General features: G+C 41.9%; 1 protein-coding gene across 5 annotated transcripts in view; it reads left to right on the top strand.

Moving 5' to 3' along the window:
• st3gal4 (ST3 beta-galactoside alpha-2,3-sialyltransferase 4) overlaps positions 1-22664 on the top strand; it is an 85616-nt gene that overhangs the window by 53151 nt on the left and 9801 nt on the right. For 2 of the 5 annotated variants that reach the window (XM_079824690.1, XM_079824689.1), the window contains 5 exons: positions 8075-8172; positions 8493-8556; positions 10135-10230; positions 13316-13505; positions 13588-13725. In XM_079824690.1, the coding sequence (XP_079680816.1) occupies positions 8075-8172; positions 8493-8556; positions 10135-10230; positions 13316-13505; positions 13588-13725 (586 nt within the window). Of the gene's footprint in view, positions 1-8074; positions 8173-8492; positions 8557-10131; positions 10231-13315; positions 13506-13587; positions 13726-22664 lie in introns of all 5 variants that reach the window. The other 3 variants (XM_079824692.1, XM_079824691.1, XM_079824688.1) reach the window with 2 other exon arrangements.

The raw sequence follows: 22664 nt of genomic DNA on the forward strand, positions 1-22664 counted from the left end.
AATGATGAAATAATTTAAATTTTTGGGTGAATTTCTTTTCTTCCTGATATTTCCTTCTTTCTTTCAAAACTTTTGACTTTTTTGTTTTTTTAGAAATGCATTAAATGCATTGAGAAATGTCACATCTTGGCTGTTCATGTCAGAATTAACACACACACACACACACACACACACACACACACACACACACACACACACACACACACACACACACACACACACACACACACACACACACACACACACACACACACACACACACACACACACACACACACACACACACACACACACACACACACACACACACACACACACACACACACACACACACACACACTCGTGTTGGGTTTCCATGCTTTATTCCATAGAAAGAATAACATTTATACTGTACAAACTGTATATTCTATCCCCTAACCCTATAATCTACCTATCACAGAAAACTTTCGGCATTTTTATATTTTTTACAAAAAACGTATGATTTATAAGCTGTTTTCCTCATGGGGACCAAAACATGTCCATTTTATCCCCTTAACATAATGAAATTCGGCTCACTAGTCTGTGTTCAGCAGGTTTCACTATATTAGTGAAGACATTTTTGTACACTCTTACACAGACAGAGAGAGAATAAAATAAATGGAAGTCTATGACTGTAAAAAAAAAAAAAAAAAAAAATATATATATATATATATAAACTGGATAATGTCTAAATAAATAATATATCTAATGTATATTTTCATATACGGATGGATGAATAGAAGACTTCATCCATCTTTTGGCCATTATTATTGTCATAACAATTTTGACCTGACATGAAGTCAAGCTACTTTTCTTTTTTTCTTATTAGATGGCAGTAATTTGGATGAAATGCATGATAAATTCTCATATTTACATAATGTTTCAACTTAAAGAAGTGTATATTTTTATTGTAGAGAATCTCCATAAGTTTGCACATTTTCTTATATAGATGAATTTCCACATAACACAAAAAGAAGTGCATTCATTTATTGTTCATACTTTGGGGAAATTTGTGTTATTTAATTTCAATTAGAAATGAGAAAGTTATACTCTTACTGTTCTGGGTCAAAATGACGGCGAACAGCCAAAGTGTGACCCTGTTTCAAAAAGCTTAGGAGGGTTAAGCATTACTCAAACAGAATTATTACAAAGTGTGTTTTCTCTATTGTAGCATTCTCAGTGTTATTAGTTGACACAGCTGGCCATTCCCGATCTGATCTGAGCGTGTACAGCCTCTTCATTCTCCATCTGGAGTTTCACCTTTTGCATTTTGTTGTTTGTTTATTCATTCACTACAACATCAGATTCTGCTGCAAAACATTGTCAATGTCTGGTATATTTAATGATCTACTGATAATCCTTGATTCATGTTGCTTTCAGATCTAAGTCTAACATTCTAGTATCAAAGCAAAAATCATTCCTAAGAGTTTAAATCAATGTTTAAATCCAGGGCTTTTGACGGCAGTCACTGACTTTAGTTGCTCAAACGCTTGCTGAGACAGATCTGTCCACATAGATTCAGCACTTAATAACATTTAAATTAATCATTTGAAACAATGCACTTATTGTGTACATGTTTTTATGTTGTACTATTTAAAAAAACACATCTGCATTTATTTCTGTAATTAAATATATAATTTTATCCTCAAGCGGTGATTATCGGGGTCCAAGGATCAATAGCTCATTTAGACAAATAGGTCATACAACTGGTGTTACAAATCAGAATGGTGGGTAAAGTCATAATCCTAAAAATGAGATATATTCATAAATAAATTATTTATACTAATATCAGGTTTAAAGCAAGGATTCAGAAGAAAGATGAATTTCATTCCATCACACACGGTTTCAGAGTTATTAGCTAAAACGTAAAGTTGCCTATAATCGCACCACCTGGCCAATTTTCACAGAATTTGATATACATATTCGTTTTCACATGATGGATTTATCCATATCCAGTAGGCCATTCAGATGTATCTTCTAAAAATGTATTTGCTTCTGGAGGCCAAGTATCTGAGTCCCATTAGAGGATATGTTAGGATGTCCACTAAAGAAGATGCACACTAATCTTCAACTTCATGGATGTTACAGTTGCAGAGTTATAGTGGTTTTCTTCTTGTAGCGCCCCCTATTGGTGTAATTTATGGAATTTGGTGTGCAATATAAGAATGTCCTTTTTTCTACGTGTGTTAAGTTTCGTTAAGCTTGGACATCGTGTTCAGCAGATATAGGTAATCTTGTAAAAATGGAATGTGAAAAAAAAACTACTTCCATGACTGTAATGAAAATATAGAGGCTAAATCATTTTGCTTCTAGGCCTTATGTTTCCCATGTTATTAACCAAAACGCAATCGCTCTTATTATAGTGCCACTTAGTGTCCAACAGATGTGTGCCTGTGCTCCTGAATAGCGGGGTGGGATTTCTGATTATCCCACCAAGTTTGGTATCTCTACAAATTACGGTTCTTGATACCAAGATAGTTTTAGAAGAGAGAAAAAAAGAAAATCTTTACAAATACAATAAGATTCAAGCACTGTTGACTCTAAAGGCCACTACATACTCCGCAAGAACAGAGAAAAAAGTTATCAACGTCATTTTGTTCTCTGAGCTCTGGTTTGGGAGTTCTCGCAGCTCGTTCTCGGCACATCGTCTGAGCAGAACATTTTTCTTGTGGGTGTCCGAGAACTATTGTGTGATTGGTCAGAATTTTGAAGTGGGCGAGGTTAATGCGGAGAAACAGAGATGTTCGGCTGCTTTTCTCGTGAAGTATGTAATGTACTGGCCAGAATGAACTTTGTTCTTGTTCTTGCCTCGAGAAAACAAAAAAATTATTTGTTCTTGCAGAGGTATGTGCCAAGCTTAAGCCTACCCCTTAAACCAAACCACACCACAAAACCTGCCCTTAACCTTCCACCTCAAATGCAGCAAACATGTTTTGCAAAACAACATGAACACAATGAGTACATTGTACCAGCATTTAAGTACATAGTAGTATGAATATTGGCTCTTTGACAAATTGCTTTTTGTAAAAGCGTAAATGTATAAATGCAAATTTAGTGACACACCTATAAAATCGGACCCAGCATTGCTACTTATTGCATCTACCTGTGCAAAATGTCTGCAATACATCCCATAATAACAAGCAATACTCACTGTCCTGAGTAACTTTAGACCGATTTCTAACCTTCCTCTTCTGTCTAAAGTATTAGAAAAGAAGGTTGCCATGCAATTACAGTCTCATTTGGATAAACACAAATGATTTCAGTCTGGTTTTCCTCCTCTCTACAGTACAGAGATTACTCTTTTAAGAGTATTGAATGACTCCTCCTTGCCTCTGATTCTGATGCCCTCAGGCTCCTGATATGAGTGCAGCTTTATTTTGTTTGCCATTCAGTACTCCTATTTCATCTTAACTGCTATCGGTATCACTGGTACTGCCTTTCAGTGGCTACCTAACTTCATACCTCTTGGTCAGGCAACAGTTTATTAGCATTAATAAACACAGATCTCGCTCTGTCACTGTTTCCCGTGGTGAACCTCAAGGATCCGTTCTTGGTCCACTTCTATTTCAATTTCTTTGCATGATTTTCATTTCCATAGTTACTCTGATGATACACAAATCTTTCTTAGCTTTCAGCCCAGTACTGTTTTCCCTCCGCTTTCCATCACTTCCTGTCTGCAAGATCTCAAAGTATGGATGGCTCAAAACGTCTTAAAGAGTTAGTTCACCCAAAAATTAAAATTTTGTCATTAATTACTTACCCTCATGTCGTTCGACACCCGTAAGACCTCCGTACATCTTCGGAACACAAATGAAGATATTTTAGTGTAAAGCTGATGGCTGAGAATGGCTTCAGATAGGCCTCCATTGGCATTCAGTACATTTACACTCCCAAGACCCATAAAAGGCACTTAAAACATTGTTACAAAGTCCATCTCACCACAGTGGCTCTACAATAGTTTTACGATGCGACGACAATAGTTTTTGTGCGCAAAAAAAAATCAAAATAATGCCTTTATCCAACTTGTTCTTGTCTTCCGTGTGTGCCTCCATGACGCATGCGCGCGAATCCCTAGTTCAGTAGTCAGGGCACTGATCAGAACATAAGTCAATGGGCTGGCTCCCTGATCAGTGCCCTGACTACTGAACTAGGGAGCTGATCGAGACGCACCCCTAGTTTCCTTGTCTTTTCCCAACATAGTTCATCCATCACCCACTATACAGAAACTTTGGGTACTATTTGATTCCAAATTATGCTTTTATGCTTCCCGTGGTGTTAAATCCTTTTTTCTCCACATTGTCCGTATACGACCTTTTCTAAATCTCAAAGATGCCGAAACTGTTATCCATGCTTTTATAACCTTGCGTCTGGACTATTGTAACTCTTTGTTTGGTGGCCTACTCACTAAAGCCCTTAATCGCTTGCAACTAGTTCAAAACTCAGCTACTCATGCCCTTACATTTAACAAAAAAATCAGCACACATCACTTCCATCCTTCAACGTCTGCACTGGCTCCCTATTGTGCATCGTATTCCATTTAAAACACTTGTCCTATAGATTTTAAGGCTTGCCATGGTTTAGCACCTTCATACTTTCAGAATTAATACACCCTTGTGTTCCTGCCCGTACTCTTAGATCGAGTTCTGCTTGTACTACCCAAGTTCAAACTCAGTACTTTTGGTGGTAGGGCATTCAGCATTTCAGCTCCTAGTCTTTGGAATAAGCTGCCCCAAAACCTCCACACTGTCTCCTCACTCCAGACCTTTAAAGGAACACGCCACTGTTTTTGAAAATAGGCTCATTTTCCAACTCCCCTAGAGTTAAACTGGTGGGTACTAACTGTAATATCATTGCTCCGCTGCACTCATGGTACGTCACAAAGTTCCTTGATTATTACGCATGAATGAGAGTATAGTTCCTAACCATATTGGCCTAGAAAATCACAACTTTTCATTTTCTGTCGGTCTTAGTACACGATGTAACTACAGAAGAGTCAAGTTTTAAATAGGAAAAATATCAAAACTCTTTGGTAATTTGAGCGAGATGCTAACGGTCTAATCAGATTCAATGATCTATGCTAAGCTATGCTAAAAGTGCTACCGCCAGACCCGGAGATCGGCTGGATGGATGCAAAAATTGTAAAACTCAACTGTTGAACTCTAGGGGAACTGGAAAATCATCCCATTTTCAAAAATAGTGCTGTGTTCCTTTAAGGCTGTACTCAACACTCATTTATTTACAATGTTTTGTTATCTGATTTTTTTACTTTAATACTTTAATTATCAGATCCTTACTTATTTCGGCTATTGTCTTGTGTGATTTATGATCTCCGTCTGACTGCTTGACTTTGTTGTTCCCTAATTGTACTTCTGTATTATTTGTGTTATTTGTCAATATTATGTAAAGTGTCCTTGGATTCTTGAAAGCCGCAATATAAATGAAACATTATTATAGCTCTTTTGTTTACAAACACACACACACACACAGAATATTGATCTCTGGGTGAAAAAGGACAGCTTTTGCCTAACAGCAGCTCTTAAAAATCATCAGGATTTCTCTTGCAGCTGTACTCAGTGGTGTAGCAAGAGAATTCCAGGGCACTTAATGGAAAATGGACACTGGGAGTGTGTAGACGGCTGGCAGCACTGTAAGACCAACACGTCTATGTGTAATGATTGGGCTGGGCTCCACTGCACTGTTATGACAGACTAGCTTGGTTTAAACCAACATGTCAATCTTAAACTTTTGAGCTTTACACAAATACAACACAGCAGTGTAGCCAAAATAGTGCCATGTGTAATAAGAATCTGTGTTCTTTGTAAGTGGACATGCAGTCATCACCGGTGAATTCTGTCATTTTTGCCTTTTCACAATGTAAATTCAACCAAATTTCAAATTATGTATTGTGTTTGACAGCGTTTTGTGGTGGCCAACTCTAACTTGAGGGCTAGTTTCATAGGTAGCATTTTATGCAATAAATGAATTGTAAAAAACGTAGGATAAATTGTTAACAGTTAATAGCATAATATTTTTTGCATAATTTGACAGGCCAATCGTGTGCTGCAGGGATGACGTCAAAACCCTAATTCACCAGTGGATCCCTAAAGTTTTCCCTATAGGTTTTAATATAGGACTTTTTAATTTATGATTTAAATAATGTCTGTGATAAACATAACATTGACGATACTTGGATGTTTTTTTTCTACGCAAACTGCACACACTCACAGCCCAAGCATTCTTAGTTACTAATTTTTTAAAATTAAACAAAAGCTTCAAAATTCAATTTTTTTCCGATATGGGTGTGTGTGCAAATTATGCTATAGAGCAAAACGTTGAACTATTGTCAAGTTATGTAAACCACAGACCTTTTTCTACTCATAAATTGAACAAACCCATTATTAAAACCCATAGATAACTCATTATTAAAAGCAGTAGTAAACACACTCTCGCTTTTTCCTGTTGTGTACCTCAAGGATCCGTTCTTGGTCCACTTCTATTTCTTTTTCTTTGCTTCCTCTTGGTAAGATCATCCGGTGTCATGGTTTTCATTTCCATATTTACTCTGATGATACACAAATCTATCTTACCTTTCAGCCCAATACTGTTTTCCCTCCCCCTTCTATCACTTCCTGTCTACAAGATCTCAAAGTATGGATTGCTCAAAACGTCTTAAAACTGAATACTGACAAAAAAGAAATCTTGTTAGTAGGCCCTAAATCCCATAAAACCCATGGAAAAATCACTAATAATAACATTAAAGGGTCATGAAACCCTTAACCAAATTTTCTGAGATTTTAACACATTTATGGTGTTCATCGGTGTCTCATAATTATTCATGAGTCTGCGTGTCCTTATCCTATGAGAAGGCGACTCGCTTAATTATTCACAAGTCTGCATGTCCTTATCCTATGAGAAGACAACTCGCTTAATTATTCACAAGTCTGCGTGTCCTTATCCTATGAGAAGACGACTCGCTTAATTATTCACGAGTCTGCGTGTCCTTATCCTATGAGAAGATGACTCGCTTAATTATTCACGAGTCTGCGTGTCCTTATCCTATGAGAAGACGACTCGCTTAATTATTCATGAGTCTGCGTGTCCTTATCCTATGAGAAGACGACTCGCTTAATTATTCACGAGTCTGCGTGTCCTTATCCTATGAGAAGACGACTCGCTTAATTATTCATGAGTCTGCGTGTCCTTATCCTATGAGAAGATGCCTCTCTTAACACAGCAGCACACGTTGATTAACAGGCGCTTCAAAGAGTGAGATTAATTAATGGATCAAAAACGAGTGTTTGTTTTTGCTTTGTAAGAGTTTCTTTTGCACAAGTTCTCTTCAGTAGATCCTGAGTCTTCGAAACAAACGCAATTCATCCACACAGTGAGTGTAATCACTCATTACGGCCCATTAACTGATCAAACGGCTCATAAAACTGTATTGTCAGTCTCCACTCTGCAGCTTAACCACACCCACTTTTATAGCATTTTTCAAAACTGTGGTGAGAACTGACGGCTGCTGAAACAGGGTTTCGTGACCCTTTAAAACTGAACACTGACATGGTTAAAAGCATTAATAAACATAGATTTCGCTCTGTCACTGTTGTCACTGTGGTGTACCTCAAGGATCCGTTCTTGGTCAACTTCTATTTCTATGCTGCCTCTTGCTCAGATCATCCCGCAAGATATCAAAGTATAGATGGCTCAAAGCTTCTTAAAACTGTATCCTGACAAAACAGAAATCGTGTTAGTAGGCCCTAAATCCCTACCACCGACCTCATTTTACTCATAAATTGAGAACAAAAAAACCCATAAGGAAGTTTCGAGGGAACCACTGGCAAATTATTCTTCCTGGTTTTGACATCTCCCCTCCAGCACTCTATTGGAAATGATACACAATAAAGATATCGTGTTCAAAGGTGATATTTACCTTGAATTGTCATATGTCACTGACACTTTTGTGTAGTACACTAAATTTATTAAACTTAATTAGGTATGGTCTGGCTTGAAATTATGCAGAACATTAAAGAGTCTGTCTTTTGTTTTCCCGACACAGCATGAGCCGAAAGACTGAGCTCTTTCTAAAGCTGGAGGATTTCTTCTGGAGGGAACATCTGTCAGCTGAAGCCCTGCCCTATGGTATAAAAGGCAGTGGTATGTACAGCTTCTGTTGGTCCTCTCTGTTATAATCTGTCCTTTAATACATCAGTTAAATCTAGTGCAGAGTCATTAAGCTAATGCTTATGATAAATATGGCCTAAGTACATGATCACATAAACCTTGTTTATGAAACCTCACATACCCTTGAAACCTTTCAGTCAACCGTATATAAAGAAGTTTGTTTGTTTTTTTGCGGTCAGAATGCTTTTACTGCGAAACGAGAAGGATTTACATGGCGCTGCATGCAATCCATTCACGTTTATACATTCATAATGGTGCACTTAGTTCAAATACTTTCTTCTTTCTCACTGCAGAGTCCCTGCTTCTGAAGGTCTTGGCAGTGATTTCCAGCTACACAATGCCAGCAAACATTGAGAGGTAAAGTATGACTGAGCAGCTTTCACAAGTATCTAAACTCTGAGCTCAAGCTCCAATAACCTTGTAGATGAACCATTCCTCAGATTCGCTCATTTGCTTCAGTTCCTCATGAAGATAACCACTGAAAAGTTGGTGAATCACATAAATCAGAATTTTAACTCTCTTCCCGTCAGCGTTTTTTTTTTTTTCTAAAGGTGATGATACATGGGGCAACTTTTTTGAGCAATGTTGCTGGGCAATGGTACAAAGCAATGTTGCTTGGCCACTTTCCCATTTCCAACAAATTTCTATCTGGATACTTTAGATCGGTCATGGGCCCTGTGTATTACCTGGTTGCCCGTTGACGTCAACATTGCCTAGTAACATTGCTCAAAAAGTTGCCATGTGTATCCTCACCATAAAAGTTGACAGTCACCGCCAGCGTTTTTGATCATTTTCACCAAAATTGAATGCCCTCCAGAATATTTTTATGTATGAATATCTGAGCATACAATATATCTAGCCTCTGCTTTTAAACAAAATACCCGTTTTATTCTAGCTCCATGCATTCGACACACTTGAATGTGGGTAAGTTTCATAAAAAAAGCAACATTTTGAGCAAAAAGCTGAAAAGACTACGTCCAGATCAGATGCAGAACGCTGATCAAACACAGATGGAGTAGATGGAGTCCATCAACACCCCAAAGCTTCACAGTCCTAGAGCTCGTCCTGGGGCGAAATTTCATTCAGTAACGCAAGGCCGTTTTGATTTATGTTTAATGTTGATGATTGTGTTATTTTAAATACTGTATGCATATGATTACATATGATATTGCTTGTTTCTGCTTCTTCTTCACCTGTGTTTTGATCAGGAGATTCTATCCTCTTTCAGAAGATGTGTCATAGCGCCCCCCTACCGTAAAACTGTGAAAACATGGAAAGCCGGAACTTTCTGTCAATGGCGGGGAAAGAGTTAAATTGTATTTAGACATGTCCTAGATTTTGAAAATTGCAAATTTGCACAGAAAATATAACCCTCATATATATTCTGCTATACATACTGTATACACCAATCAGGCATAATATTATGACCTAATATTGTGTTGCTTCCAAAACAGCCCTGACCCGTCGAGGCATGGACTCACTAGTTGTGGTGTCGGAAAATGTTAGCAGCAGATCTCTGGTCACTTGGAGCACTTTTGATAGATACTGACCACTGCAGACCGGGAACACCCCACAAGAGCTGCAGTTTTGGAGATGCTCTGACCCATCACAATTTGGCCCTTGTCAAACTCGCTCAAATCCTTACACTTGCCCATTTTTCCTTCTAACACACCAACTTTGAGGACAAAATGTTCACTTGCTGCCTAATATATCCCACCCACTAACAGGTGATCATCAATGTTATTCACTTCACCTGTCAGTGGTCATAATGTTATGCCTGATCGGTGTGTATATATACTAGTTGAATAGTTGAAAAACAAAATGTCAGTTAAGCACCTCATTTCACTGACTATTTGTTAAAAAAGGAACAATAATTGTTTTTTTGAGGCTCTATTGTGTACCATATTCATGGAAAGTGCCTTTTTGTGTCAGCAGTTTAGATTGCAGGACATGTGCAGTCATTGGAAACGGCTTTTCCATAAAAAACAGTTCACTGGGGGAGATCATTAACAAATACGACGTGGTGATCAGGTAAAAACAGACCTCCAACTCTGTTTGACCTCTTTAAGCGTTTCTATTACACTGCTTTAATTTACCATTTACTAGGCCTCATTCTTCATTTATATTTTTCGCAGAAAGTTTTAGTTTGAGATTTGTAGTTCATTTCTCCTATCTCCTTCTATCCTTCTTCTAATATATATATATATATATATATATATATATATATATACTTTTCTTTCAGTCTACAGAGCGGTAGCTTTTCCATTATTCTGGCTTGTGTTTTGCATTCTTGTTTGAGTGGCATTTAATAGGCTCACTTAACAATACCTCCTGCAATTAGTGCGCTGCTTGGCTACTGTTTCTCAACCTTTGCTTCTCAAGCCGATTTATGGTCTTGGAATGAACTAATGCCATTTTTATTTCTTGTAAGCCTTTAACAAACGGCAGAATTTGGCTGAGTGCTTTTTTCCATGGTCTCCCCCTCCTCGCCGTGTGTTCTCAGAAGCTAATCACGGCGGGGGAGGAGAGTCCAGCCGGTTGACATTTGGTGTTGAGTTACAAATCCTGATGCTTCGAAGTTGCCATTAGTGAGCAGAACACCAGCTCCTCTCTAATCTCATTTGTGAGAAAGAGGGCGGTTTTCCCGCATGGATTCACTCCCATGAAAAATGACATGTGGCGTGGGGAGTGTTGATGAAGGATGTGTTTGTAGTGCTTAATTGCATTTGAATGTGCACTTGTAGTGTACTTTATTTTTTCAACTGTACTTTCAGATAATATGTAATAATATTATATATTATGAATTTATACAATAATATAATATAATGAAATAAAAGGCCACTTTAAAGAGAGCACTCTTTCATTACTTCTTAAGTACACATTTATAAGGTGCACTTTGTTATAATGGCAGATCAAAGCACATTTGAAATCATTATGTTTTAATAATATTTTGTCACGTTTTAAAGTATACTTATTTTGATGTGCTGACTAACATACTAAAACACATGGACAGTGCTTGAGTATCTTGAGTTATTTGATATTACATCTAAAGTTATTATATTGGTAATATACTTCATTACAAATGTGTAATTAGACATATTTAAATAAATGACATACACGTTTCAATAGAAATGACATTAAAGTATATTTTAGTTTATTATAAATGCTTGTTGGTACATTCAACAGTACACTTTAATCATATTTCAATAGTCAATATGAAATTAGATATAAAGATGTCCTACTGAAGGGGGTCAAAAACACTCTTAAGTTCAACTAATTACATTTATTATACATTTGAACTATAATGCATTTTCATTTAATGCACAAGTAAGTTTTTAAAGTATATTATTTCTGTTATAAGAACTTTTTTTGAAAAAGAAAGTTAAAGTTTTCACAAGGTGTTGCTCTTTACAGTTTAGGAAATGTCATCAAAATGTAGCCCTTCTTTCCCAATGGCGGATGTTTTAGCAGTTTATCTTCCATTGTGTTGCCGTTATTTGTTTTCAAGTAGCCTTTGATGGCCTTGATCCCGTTGCATCACAGCTCGGCCTCAAGAATGTCCGCTATTGTAATCAAAACGCATTAGATTCACCAGGTCTGCACCGCATTCATAGAGTGAAACGCACACACACAGTTTATGGTGAGATGTATTGTGGTCCTCCTACTTACAAGCTCGGGCGTCGTAATTATGAGGGAATAAAATGGGAAAAAATAGACATGTTAGGCAATTTCATATTTCTTTTCTTGTTAACTTACTGGCAAAGTCAGGACGTTTTTTTTTTGCACTAGTGTAGCAAAATCAAGGGCAACGGGTGTAAATAAGGTCTGTAATTGCCTTCATTATGTATTTTAGAGCTCTCTTGCTGCCATGGGGAATAACGGAAACGGCTGCACAAGCCTGTCACCTCATAAATCGGCTAAATGAGTAGTGTTTTCTGGCATGCTTTACCACTATTCCTCATCAACAAAGCACAAGTCGTGTACAAACTTCACTGCACAGTCAATAATCACAAATTATGACCAAAACCAAGCTGTTATTCCTTAACTGACACATTCTCATCTCTGAAATTTGCATTAGAATTGCCTTTTGGTGGTGCACTGCATTGATATTAAAGCCTACGAATATTATCAATGCGTATTGAGGTCAACATGTATATCCAGCTCTGATTTGACATTTGACGTTAAAGGGTTAGTTCACCCAAAAATGAAAATGCTGTCATTAATTACTCACCCTCAAGTCGTTCGACACCCGTCAGACCTCCGTTCATCTTCAGAACACAAATGAAGATATTTTAGTGTAAAGCTGATGCTGAGCAAGGCTTCAGATAGGCCTCCATTGGCATTCAGTACATTTACACTCCCAAGACCCATAAAAGGCACTAAAAACGTCGTTACCAAGTCCATCTCACCACAGTGGCTCTACAATAATTTTACGATGCGACGACAATAGTTTTTGTGCGCAAAAAAAAATCAAAATAACACCTTTATCCAACTTGTTCTTGTCTTCCGTGTGTGCCTCCACGACGCATGCGCGAGAATATGACGTAGCGCCGGCGTTCTGGAATCGATGAAATGGACACTTTAGCTCGATTTTGAGAACTACGCCGAGACCTAAAGCACGATCAATGTAGAATTCAACAATTTAGATACGCGCATCTTCCTCTGCTCGTAAACAAATAGCTTCTGGGTCATGTGTCCGAACGCCGGATCTGCGTCATATTCTCGCGCATGCGTCGTGGAGGCTCACACGGAAGACAAGAACAAGTTGGATAAAGGTGTTATTTAGATTTTTTTTGCGCACAAAAACTATTGTCGTCGCATCGTAAAATTATTGTAGAGTCACTGTGGTGAGATGGACTTTGTAACAACGTTTTAAGTGCCTTTTATGGGTCTTGGGAGTGTAAATGTACTGAATGCCAATGGAGGCCTATCTGAAGCCTTTCTCAGCATCAGCTTTACACTAAAATATCTTCATTTGTGTTCCGAATATGAACGGAGGTCTTACGGGTGTCGAACGACATGAGGGTGAGTAATTAATGACATAATTTTCATTTTTGGGTGAACTAACCCTTTAATATACAATGTCTTTGTCCCCCGACATATCTTTGTGTGCCAGGCTGAATGACGCCCCAGTGAGAGGCTATGAGGAGGATGTGGGTAACAAAACCACTTTGCGTCTGTTTTACCCTGAATCTGCCTCCTATAATCCGGGTATCCACAATGACCCGGACACCCTGTTGGTCCTGGTCCCTTTCAAACAGCAGGACCTCCGCTGGCTCAAAGAGATCCTATATGACGAGAAGAGGGTCAGTCTGTCTCCCTTTGGGTTTTTTTTTGCCAGATTTCCCCCCTATTTTCCCAGTAATCATGAAGTGCTGTTTTCTCTAGGTTCGAAAGGGTTTCTGGAAGCCTCCTCCCCAGATCTGGCTTGGCCGGACCAGTCAGATCCGTGTCCTGGACCCATATTTTCTTCGCCTAACAGCCAGCAAGCTTCTGCAAATTCCCTTGCAACCACGCAGACAACAGGTTAGATCTGCTTACATGGCCAGGCTTCAGGGAATGTTAACCCTTTCACACGCAAGTTTAAAATATTCTAGCTGAACCTCCAGTGTGTCACAATTACGTTTTGTCATGTCTGCACCTGTTCTCGTTTATCCCCGATTAGTTTATCATCTCCACCTGTGTCTAACTAGTTCCCTCCATCACCCTGTGTATTTATACTCCCTTTTCTGTTCAGTCCTTCGTTGGTTATTGTTTGTCCGCACATGTTTGTGTTTACAGTATCTAACTCATTCTGTGCTTGCTTTTGGATTAAAGACTGTTTGTTATCACCATCTCCTTCGTCGTGTGTGCTTGCTAAGCCACATTGAACTGTAACACAGTGTGAGTTTTTTTTCACTTTATTGTTTTTTTCTCTTTATTGCTGCTCATAAGTCATTCTATATAGACACATAACCAACATATATTTAGAAAGCCAACACTTGAGAGTTTACTTTTCAAAACTCAGAATTACTCACTGTTATTAATATGGAAATAAAGAAGCTCAAACATAAAAACAAAAAATAAAAATATGAATAATATAATTCTTAAATGTATAAAAATATAATATAAATGTGGTATAACAACTTTTTTTAGAGAAGGCTAATGAAAATGCTAATGAAATTTTTCATGGGCCCTTTTACCTCCCCTGCACTCTAATGTCTGGCGTGGAGAACTGCTCCATTCATGTTTCTATTGTTCTCACTCGACGAACCTTTCACACCTCTGCCGGTATGAGACTTACTCTTCATTATTTTAACGTTTACGCTTTTGTAAAGCCCATTATTGGCCTTTATTCTGGCATTACATTGATTGCCCATTAATACCACTTTCATCCCAGATTCGTTAATCCACCAATTACCTGAAGTCTTTCTAGAAAACAAACAAAAAAGGTCATATTCTTGGGACCTTATGTGAATTCTTGAAACAAAATAGACCATGAAATAGATATGGCTCCTGGCGTGTATTAGAGCTACAATTAGCATCAAGCTACATAACACAATTTAAAAGATTAATATTTAGCTTTCACTCAAAACTCACTTTAAACCACCAATGAGTGTTTGTAATAACTTCTGATTGCGATTTAATATGCATTTTTTATATTTAGCACTTTAATATGGTTACACCCGCTTAGCATGTATATTGCAAATATTCCTTACGCATATGAAAGGAGCTATTAGCTCGATTAGCTGATATTTCAAACAGGGCGGTCACAAGTTTGTGTTGGTCTTGTTGGTCATGGTAACCCAGCCCCCAGCTCCTGACGCGAGCAGCTCTTACTTCTAGACCAGCAATGTTTAGGTGCTACTTAAGAACAACTGCTCCCGGTTCAGAGCTGGTGCTTTGGGTGTGGAAAGACAAAGAACCGATTTGAAACTAGGCTCTGGCTCTGAACTAGCACTCAAACTGCCTTGGTGGAAAAGGGGTATTTGAGCTCCCTTATGAAAACAGAATTTTTATGACTACTAGTAGTGATTTTCAATAATTATTTATCACACATTGTTTTTAAAGCATGACAGTGACTGCAAAACATGTATTTTAGGTATGAGAGTGGCATATGTTGAGTTTTAATATTATAGGTTCACTGGGCTTGTTTTGGGCTGTTTTCAATGTGTTACACGGACCTGGCAACCCTTGTCCTGTAGTGTGTTCTGGGCAATATCCCATTAGGATTTAATAGTTTTAACATGCCACCAATAGAAGGCAACAGATTACCAGTAGAGACCCACAGGGACCATTACAGTTTCCATTAAAAACCAAGACAATTCTCATTATTACCATTAAAACCATCACAAATTCTATAAGGTTTTTTTTGTCAGCAGGCTTGGCGACGCTTCATGCTTGTCACGTGATACACCGCAGCCACAGTAGTGCTGTATAACAGATGTATTGCTTTTATTTGGTTCTTTTCCTATTTTATTAAAAATATTCACAAGCCTGCTGGCTATGTCATCAACGACCTGATATTCAGATTCTGAAATACGTGTAAGTGAATGTGTTTGGTCGTTTAAACCTTTATAATGATCATGTTAGTTGATCTATAAAGCGCGATGGGCGCCGGCATGTTAGTTTGTTCAGTGTACGTTGCATTCATTTGTTTTTCGGATTAATATTTAAAGTAGATAAATTAGAAACCAGTGCATTTATTTGTTTTTCGTTTAAGAAAAACTAAAACAAGAATTCTGCTTGATTTTGTGTTTTTAGGTTCAGGGGTAGAAAATGGATCAACTGCTTGAATATTTGATTTGCACATGTGGGCGGGCATGAAACGCCCCTTTCCGTTGATTGGTCAACCAACGATCAACTCGCGCCGCTTAAAGAATAATAGTCCCCCGCTGCTATATTTGGACAGATTCTTAAAGTGTTTCAAGGTATACTTCGGTTTTTATACATACATCAAGCTCCGTGTACTAGTGATGCGCAGGTTGGCTTTTTTTCCAACCCGCGGGTCCCGCTTTTATTAAAATTATTATACACCACACCATTGTATCTATTTTTGCAACCCGCCCCTCGACCATTAAATAGACATATTAGACTAGCAATGTAAAAGAAAACAGCCTTTATTTCAGCCTGAAAGGGGAAAACATTGCCCTGTAAACTGGCAACAACATATACGATTATTATGAATATGAACCCTAAATCAGGTCATATTAATAACAAGATAATGATAAACATTTTCAACATTTCATTTTCAACAAAACAGCGTTTGTATTCATCTAATAGGCTAAACTATTTTACAGCCTGCGCTACATAACCACTGAACGAAAATGTTCATCTAGCGTTTTTACGTTCGCTGTGCAAAAAAAGAATGGCATCCACTGTACCGGTGTTTAATCTATTTCGGCTAGACTCCAGCACCCGGCCTGCAGAGCTGAGGGTGCGCTCGCTTGATTCTCCCGCACCTCGTCTTCCATCTTCACTTTTATCTCTCCGTTTTTGTTGTCGTGGCTGCTGCTGGCGGCCGGAGCTGCTTGGTGCGCTGCTTTTGTGACGTGTCACATGAGGCCAAATGTTTTGAGGACATCACGTAAATGTTGCTACAGGCTTCATATTGTAACCTTATCAAAGATTCAAGAACCTAATAAAATATGAAAATAGATTTCCTCAAATATTTAATATAGGCTATAGGGAATTGCACGCAACATACACTCACCTAAAGGATTATTAGGAACACCATACTAATACTGTGTTTGACCCCCTTTCTCCTTCAGAACTGCCTTAATTCTACGTGGCATTGATTCAACAAGGTGCTGAAAGCATTCTTTACAAATGTTGGCCCATATTGATAGGAGAGCATCTTGCAGTTGATGGAAATTTGTGGGATGCACATCCAGGGCATGAAGCTCCCATTCCACCACATCCCAAAGATGCACTATTGGGTTGAGATCTGGTGACTGTGGGGGCCATTTTAGTTCAGTGAACTCATTGTCATGTTCAAGAAACCAATTTGAAATGATTGGAGCTTTGTGACATGGTGCATTATCCTGCTGGAAGTAGCCATCAGAGGATGGGTAAATGGTGGTCATAAAGGGATGGACATTGTCAGAAACAATGCTCAGGTAGGCCATGGCATTTAAACGATGCCCAATTGGCACTAAGGGGCCTAAAGTGTGCCAAGAAAACATCCCCCACACCATTACACCACCACCACCAGCCTGCACAGTGGTAACAAGGCATGATGGATCCATGTTCCATACCTGGGTTGTAACGAGTGGTTATTTCAGTCAAAGTTGCTCTTCTATCAGCTTGAATCAGTCGGCCCATTCTCCTCTGACCTCTAGCATCAACAAGGCATTTTCGCCCACAGGACTGCCGCATACTGGATGTTTTTCCCTTTTCACACCATTCTTTGTAAACCCTAGAAATGGTTGTGCGTGAAAATCCCAGTAACTGAGCAGATTGTGAAATACTCAGTCCGGCCCGTCTGGCACCAACAACCATGCCACGCTCAAAATTGCTTAAATCACCTTTCTTTCCCATTCTGACATTCAGTGTGGAGTTCAGGAGATTGTCTTGACCAGGACCACACCCCTAAATGCATTGAAGCAACTGCCATGTGATTGGTTGATTAGATAATTGCATTAATGAGAAATAGAACAGGTGTTCCTAATAATCCTTTAGGTTAGTGTACATGGATTTAAAAAAAAAAAAATGTCCCCGACCCGACCCGTACACTTCTGTGTAAACTGCACGCGACGCCGGTTTTTGTAACCGCGTGTAGCTGCGCATCATTGCTGGTCGCACACGTGCATTGAATTTGTTTTGCACTAATCAGTTCTTTCAGAAGTTGGCAACAGAATTGTATGTGACCTGCTAAGAAAATTAAGAAGAATGAAAAGAATTAAAATTAAAATAATGGACTATTCACCCAATATATTTTTACCTGAATTCAAATGAATTGTGAGCTGATTCTCCTGTGTTTTGTGTTTGTATGATGCAAAACATGCACATGAAGAAACTTCTGAAACTTGATGATCTTGCTGAATAAAAGTCAATTTCTTTAAAAAAAAACATGCACATGAAGAAACTTCTGAAACTTGATGATCTTGCTGAATAAAAGTCAATTTCTTTAAAAAAAACATGCACATGAAGAAACTTCTGAAACTTGATGATCTTGCTGAATAAAAGTCAATTTCTTTAAAAAAACAAACAAACACAAGAAACTCCTTCTGACCCCAAGAGTTTGAATGGTAGTGATGTCTTTGCTTCTGGTTTGCGTCACTTACGGTAGTGAAGGTCAGACTTTCATTCTGACAGATCGACTGATGCTTTGCTGTTTCTAATAAAATGACTAGCCAATTGGCAAACTTTTAACTCACCGAAGCCAAGTTTCACTCGTGTGTGTTAATTCTGGATTCTTGGATTCTTTGTGAGAGCCAAGATATTTGTTACAGTGAAACGCCTGTGTGGTCAATTGTCGGAGAGATACACCTACAGATTTACAAAGAATTATGTTTAGAAGTGTGTCGGTTTTTTCTGGTACATGTTATCTAATGCTAGTAACAGCCAGGGGCTTTGCACTTCCTCCCAACTAAACTTTCTTTTTAATTGTGTCAGTTATATTTTTAAACTAAGCACAGTCGGGGGCCTAGACCAGCACACACACACACACACACACACACACACATCCTCTTTCCTGTCTGTGCACTTTTGTATTTTCGGAGGCACACCCCTCCACATATTTCTGTCTCCATTTATTAAGCTCGTGAGCAGGGCATCACAGCACAGACACACGTGTAACAGATGCACTTCTTCATATTCCCCGGGCTGCTTGAGAAGGTCATCCTCTCGTGTTCCTCGTGGACAGGGACCCCTGCTAACTCTGGGCTGACAGCCAGAATCCCAGAGACGACGCGCTCGGGAGGGAGCAAACAGAGCCGCACTCTGTCAATAAACACACGTGCGCATCCACCCTCGCCAAAAACAGACTGACACAGAGCGGGATGTTCTTATACTGCAGGCCGAACTAGTTCTTCACCTGGACAACCAGCAGAGCCTTCAGACGCTCAGCCTTTGTGTCGAGAGAGAGAGAGAGAGAGAGAGAGAGAGAGAGAGAGAGAGAGAGAGAGAGAGAGAGAGAGAGAGAGAGAGAGAGAGAGAGAGACAGAGAGAGAGAGAGCTTTCAACGGGAAATGCTAGCAGAACTGCTGGCTTCTAAAATTAGAAGTAGAACAAGAAAACAGAAGATAACTAGAGGAAATCAAAAAGCTTGTCTGATACTTTGTCTCATTGTCACATGTCTGTCCTGTCTTGTGAAGCACATGTGGTGTGTTGTTGTTTTGGGCTGTGCTCATGTCTTTGTCTGATCCCTCCCCCTTGTTATCTGATTAGTGTTTGATTTCTTCCACCTGTTCCCTCCTGATTTCTTCCCCTTTATATAGTTCTCATGTGCTCATAGTCTTTGTGGTTACGTTTGTCTTGTCTACGTGTTCCTTCCCTGTGAGCCGCTCCCTGACTTCCCTTCCTTGTGATCCGCTCCCTGACTTTTTGGTTTGTTGTTTGGTTCTATTATGTTATGTTTTGTATTATATTATGTTTTCCCCCTTGTGGGTTTTTGTTTGTGTTTATGTTCATTTTTATATTAAATTCATTCCCATCCTGCGCATGAGTCCTCACCTCAGTTTCCCTCAGCGTAACGTGACAGAACGTAACCACCATGCAGAGGACTCAGCAGGAAACGGTCCCACCACGTATGAACATTTTGGAGTGCTTTGCGTGGTGGGCTCGTCTCACTGAGGAGGCCAATAGGCTCCCTGTTCCGGTGGATTTGGTGCCGGTGGTCTCTAAGCGGAGGAGGAGAAGGAAGGCTCCCTCCGTGACGACTCCGGGGGTCTCAGTTCCGGTGGTCCCTGTGCCGGTGGTCCCTGTTCCGGTGGTCCGTGTTCCGGTGATCCCTGTCCCGGTGGAGCGTGTCCCGGTGGTCCCTGTTCCGGTGGAGCGTGTCCCGGTGGTCCCTGTTCCGGTGGTCCCTGTTCCGGTGGTCCGTGTTCCGGTGGTCCGTGTTCCGGTGGTCCGTGTTCCGGTGGTCCGTGTTCCGGTGGTCCGTGTTCCGGTGGTCCGTGTTCCGGTGATCCCTGTTCCGGTGGTCCCTGTTCCGGTGGACTCGGTGCCGGTGGTCCCTGTTCCGGTGGACTCGGTGCCGGTGGTCTCTAAGCGGAGGAGGAGAAGGAAGGCTCCCTCCGTGACGGCTCCGGGGGTCCCTGTGCCGGTGGTCCCTGTGCCGGTGGTCCCTGTGCCGGTGGTCCCTGTGCCGGTGGTCCCTGTCCCGGTGGAGCGTGTCCCGGTGGATCGTGTCCCGGTGGTCCCTGTCCCGGTGGTCCCTGCTCCGGTGGACCCTGCTCCGGTGGACCCTGCTCCGGTGGACCCTGCTTCGGTGGTCCCGAGTCCTGACACAGCCTGGAGGGCTGTGATGGGGTTCTTTATGGCGGCAGTCCTGCGTGCCTGGGAGGAGCACAGGGTTTCCCCTGGCGTGGTCCCAGTTCCGGTGGACCCTGCTCCGGTGGTCCCTGCTCCGGTGGTCCCTGCTCCGGTGGTCCCTGCTCCGGTGGTCCCTGCTCCGGTGGTCCCTGCTCCGGTGGTCCCTGCTCCGGTGGACCCTGCTCCGGTGGACCCTGCTCCGGTGGTCCCAAGTCCTGACACAGCCTGGAGGGCTGTGATGGGGTTCTTTATGGCGGCAGTCCTGCGTGCCTGGGAGGAGCGCAGGGTTTCCCCTGGCGTGGTCCCAGTTCCGGTGGTCCCTGCTCCGGTGTACCCTGCTCCGGTGTACCCTGCTCCGGTGGACCCTGCTCCGGTGGACCCTGCTCCGGTGGACCCTGCTCCGGTGGACCCTGCTCCGGTGGACCCTGCTCCGGTGGACCCTGCTCCGGTGTACCCTGCTCCGGTGTACCCTGCTCCGGTGGTCCCTGCTCCGGTGGTCCCTGCTCCGGCGGTCCCTGCTCCGGCGGTCCCTGCTCCGGCGGTCCCTGCTCCGGCGGATCCAGTTCCGGCGGTCCCTGCTCCGGCGGATCCAGTTCCGGCGGTCCCTGCTCCGGCGGATCCAGTTCCGGCGGTCCCTGCTCCGGCGGACCCAGTTCCGGTGGACCCAAGGCCAGAGACCATCCCGGCGGTTCCTGCCATGTCCGGGCCTCCCGAACTCTGCGGGCCGCCCTGGCCTCCCGAACTCTGCGGGCCGCCCTGGCCTCCCGAACTCTGCGGGCCGCCCTGGCCTCCCGAACTCTGCGGGCCGCCCTGGCCTCCCGAACTCTGCGGGCCGCCCTGGCCTCCCGAACTCTGCGGGCCGTCCCGGTCGCCCGAACTCTGCGGGCCGCCCTGGCCTCCCGAACTCCGCGGGCCGACCCGGTCGCCCGAACTCTGCGGGCCGCCCTGGCCTCCCGAACTCTGCGGGCCGTCCTGGCCTCCCGAACTCCGCGGGCCGACCCGGTCGCCCGAACTCTGCGGGCCGCCCTGGCCTCCCGAACTCTGCGGGCCGCCCTGGCCTCCCGAACTCTGCGGGCCGCCCTGGCCTCCCGAACTCTGCGGGCTGTCCTGGCCTCCCGAACTCCGCGGGCCGCCCCGGCCGCCTGAACTCTGCGGGCCGTCCCGGCCACCTGAACTCCGCGGGCCGCCCCGGCCGCCTGAACTTTGTTTCCCCCGTCCCTCTCTGGTCTGTCCCTCCCTCCCCGCCCTGGTCTGTCCCTCCCTCCCCGCCCTGGTCTGTGCCTCCCGCCCCGCCCTGGTCTGTGCCTCCCGCCCCGCCCTGGTCTGTGCCTCCCGTCCCGCCCGCCCTGGTCTGTCCCTCCCGTCCCGCCCGCCCTGGTCTGTCCCTCCCGTCCCGCCCTGTTCTGGTGGAGCGTCTGGTAGCCGCTCCTTAAGGAGGGGGTAATGTCACATGTCTGTCCTGTCTTGTGAAGCACATGTGGTGTGTTGTTGTTTTGGGCTGTGCTCATGTCTTTGTCTGATCCCTCCCCCTTGTTATCTGATTAGTGTTTGATTTCTTCCACCTGTTCCCTCCTGATTTCTTCCCCTTTATATAGTTCTCATGTGCTCATAGTCTTTGTGGTTACGTTTGTCTTGTCTACGTGTTCCTTCCCTGTGATCCGCTCCCTGACTTTTTGGTTTGTTGTTTGGTTCTATTATGTTATGTTTTGTATTATATTATGTTTTCCCCCTTGTGGGTTTTTGTTTGTGTTTATGTTCATTTTTATATTAAATTCATTCCCATCCTGCGCATGAGTCCTCACCTCAGTTTCCCTCAGCGTAACGTGACACTCATATGTTGTTTATTCAGTGGTCCTAGTCATAGAAAAACGTGTAAATATCAGGACTAATCAAAATAATAGTCCAAACCACTTATCCTCTGTAGGGTCATGGGTATTATAATAATAATTATTATTAATAATAATAAATCCATTGTCCAAACCACTTATCCTCTGAAGGGTCATGGGTAT

The sequence above is a fragment of the Gobio gobio genome (genome assembly GCF_949357685.1).
Source record: "Gobio gobio genome assembly, chromosome: 9".
In the NCBI taxonomy this organism is placed as follows: domain Eukaryota; kingdom Metazoa; phylum Chordata; class Actinopteri; order Cypriniformes; family Gobionidae; genus Gobio; species Gobio gobio.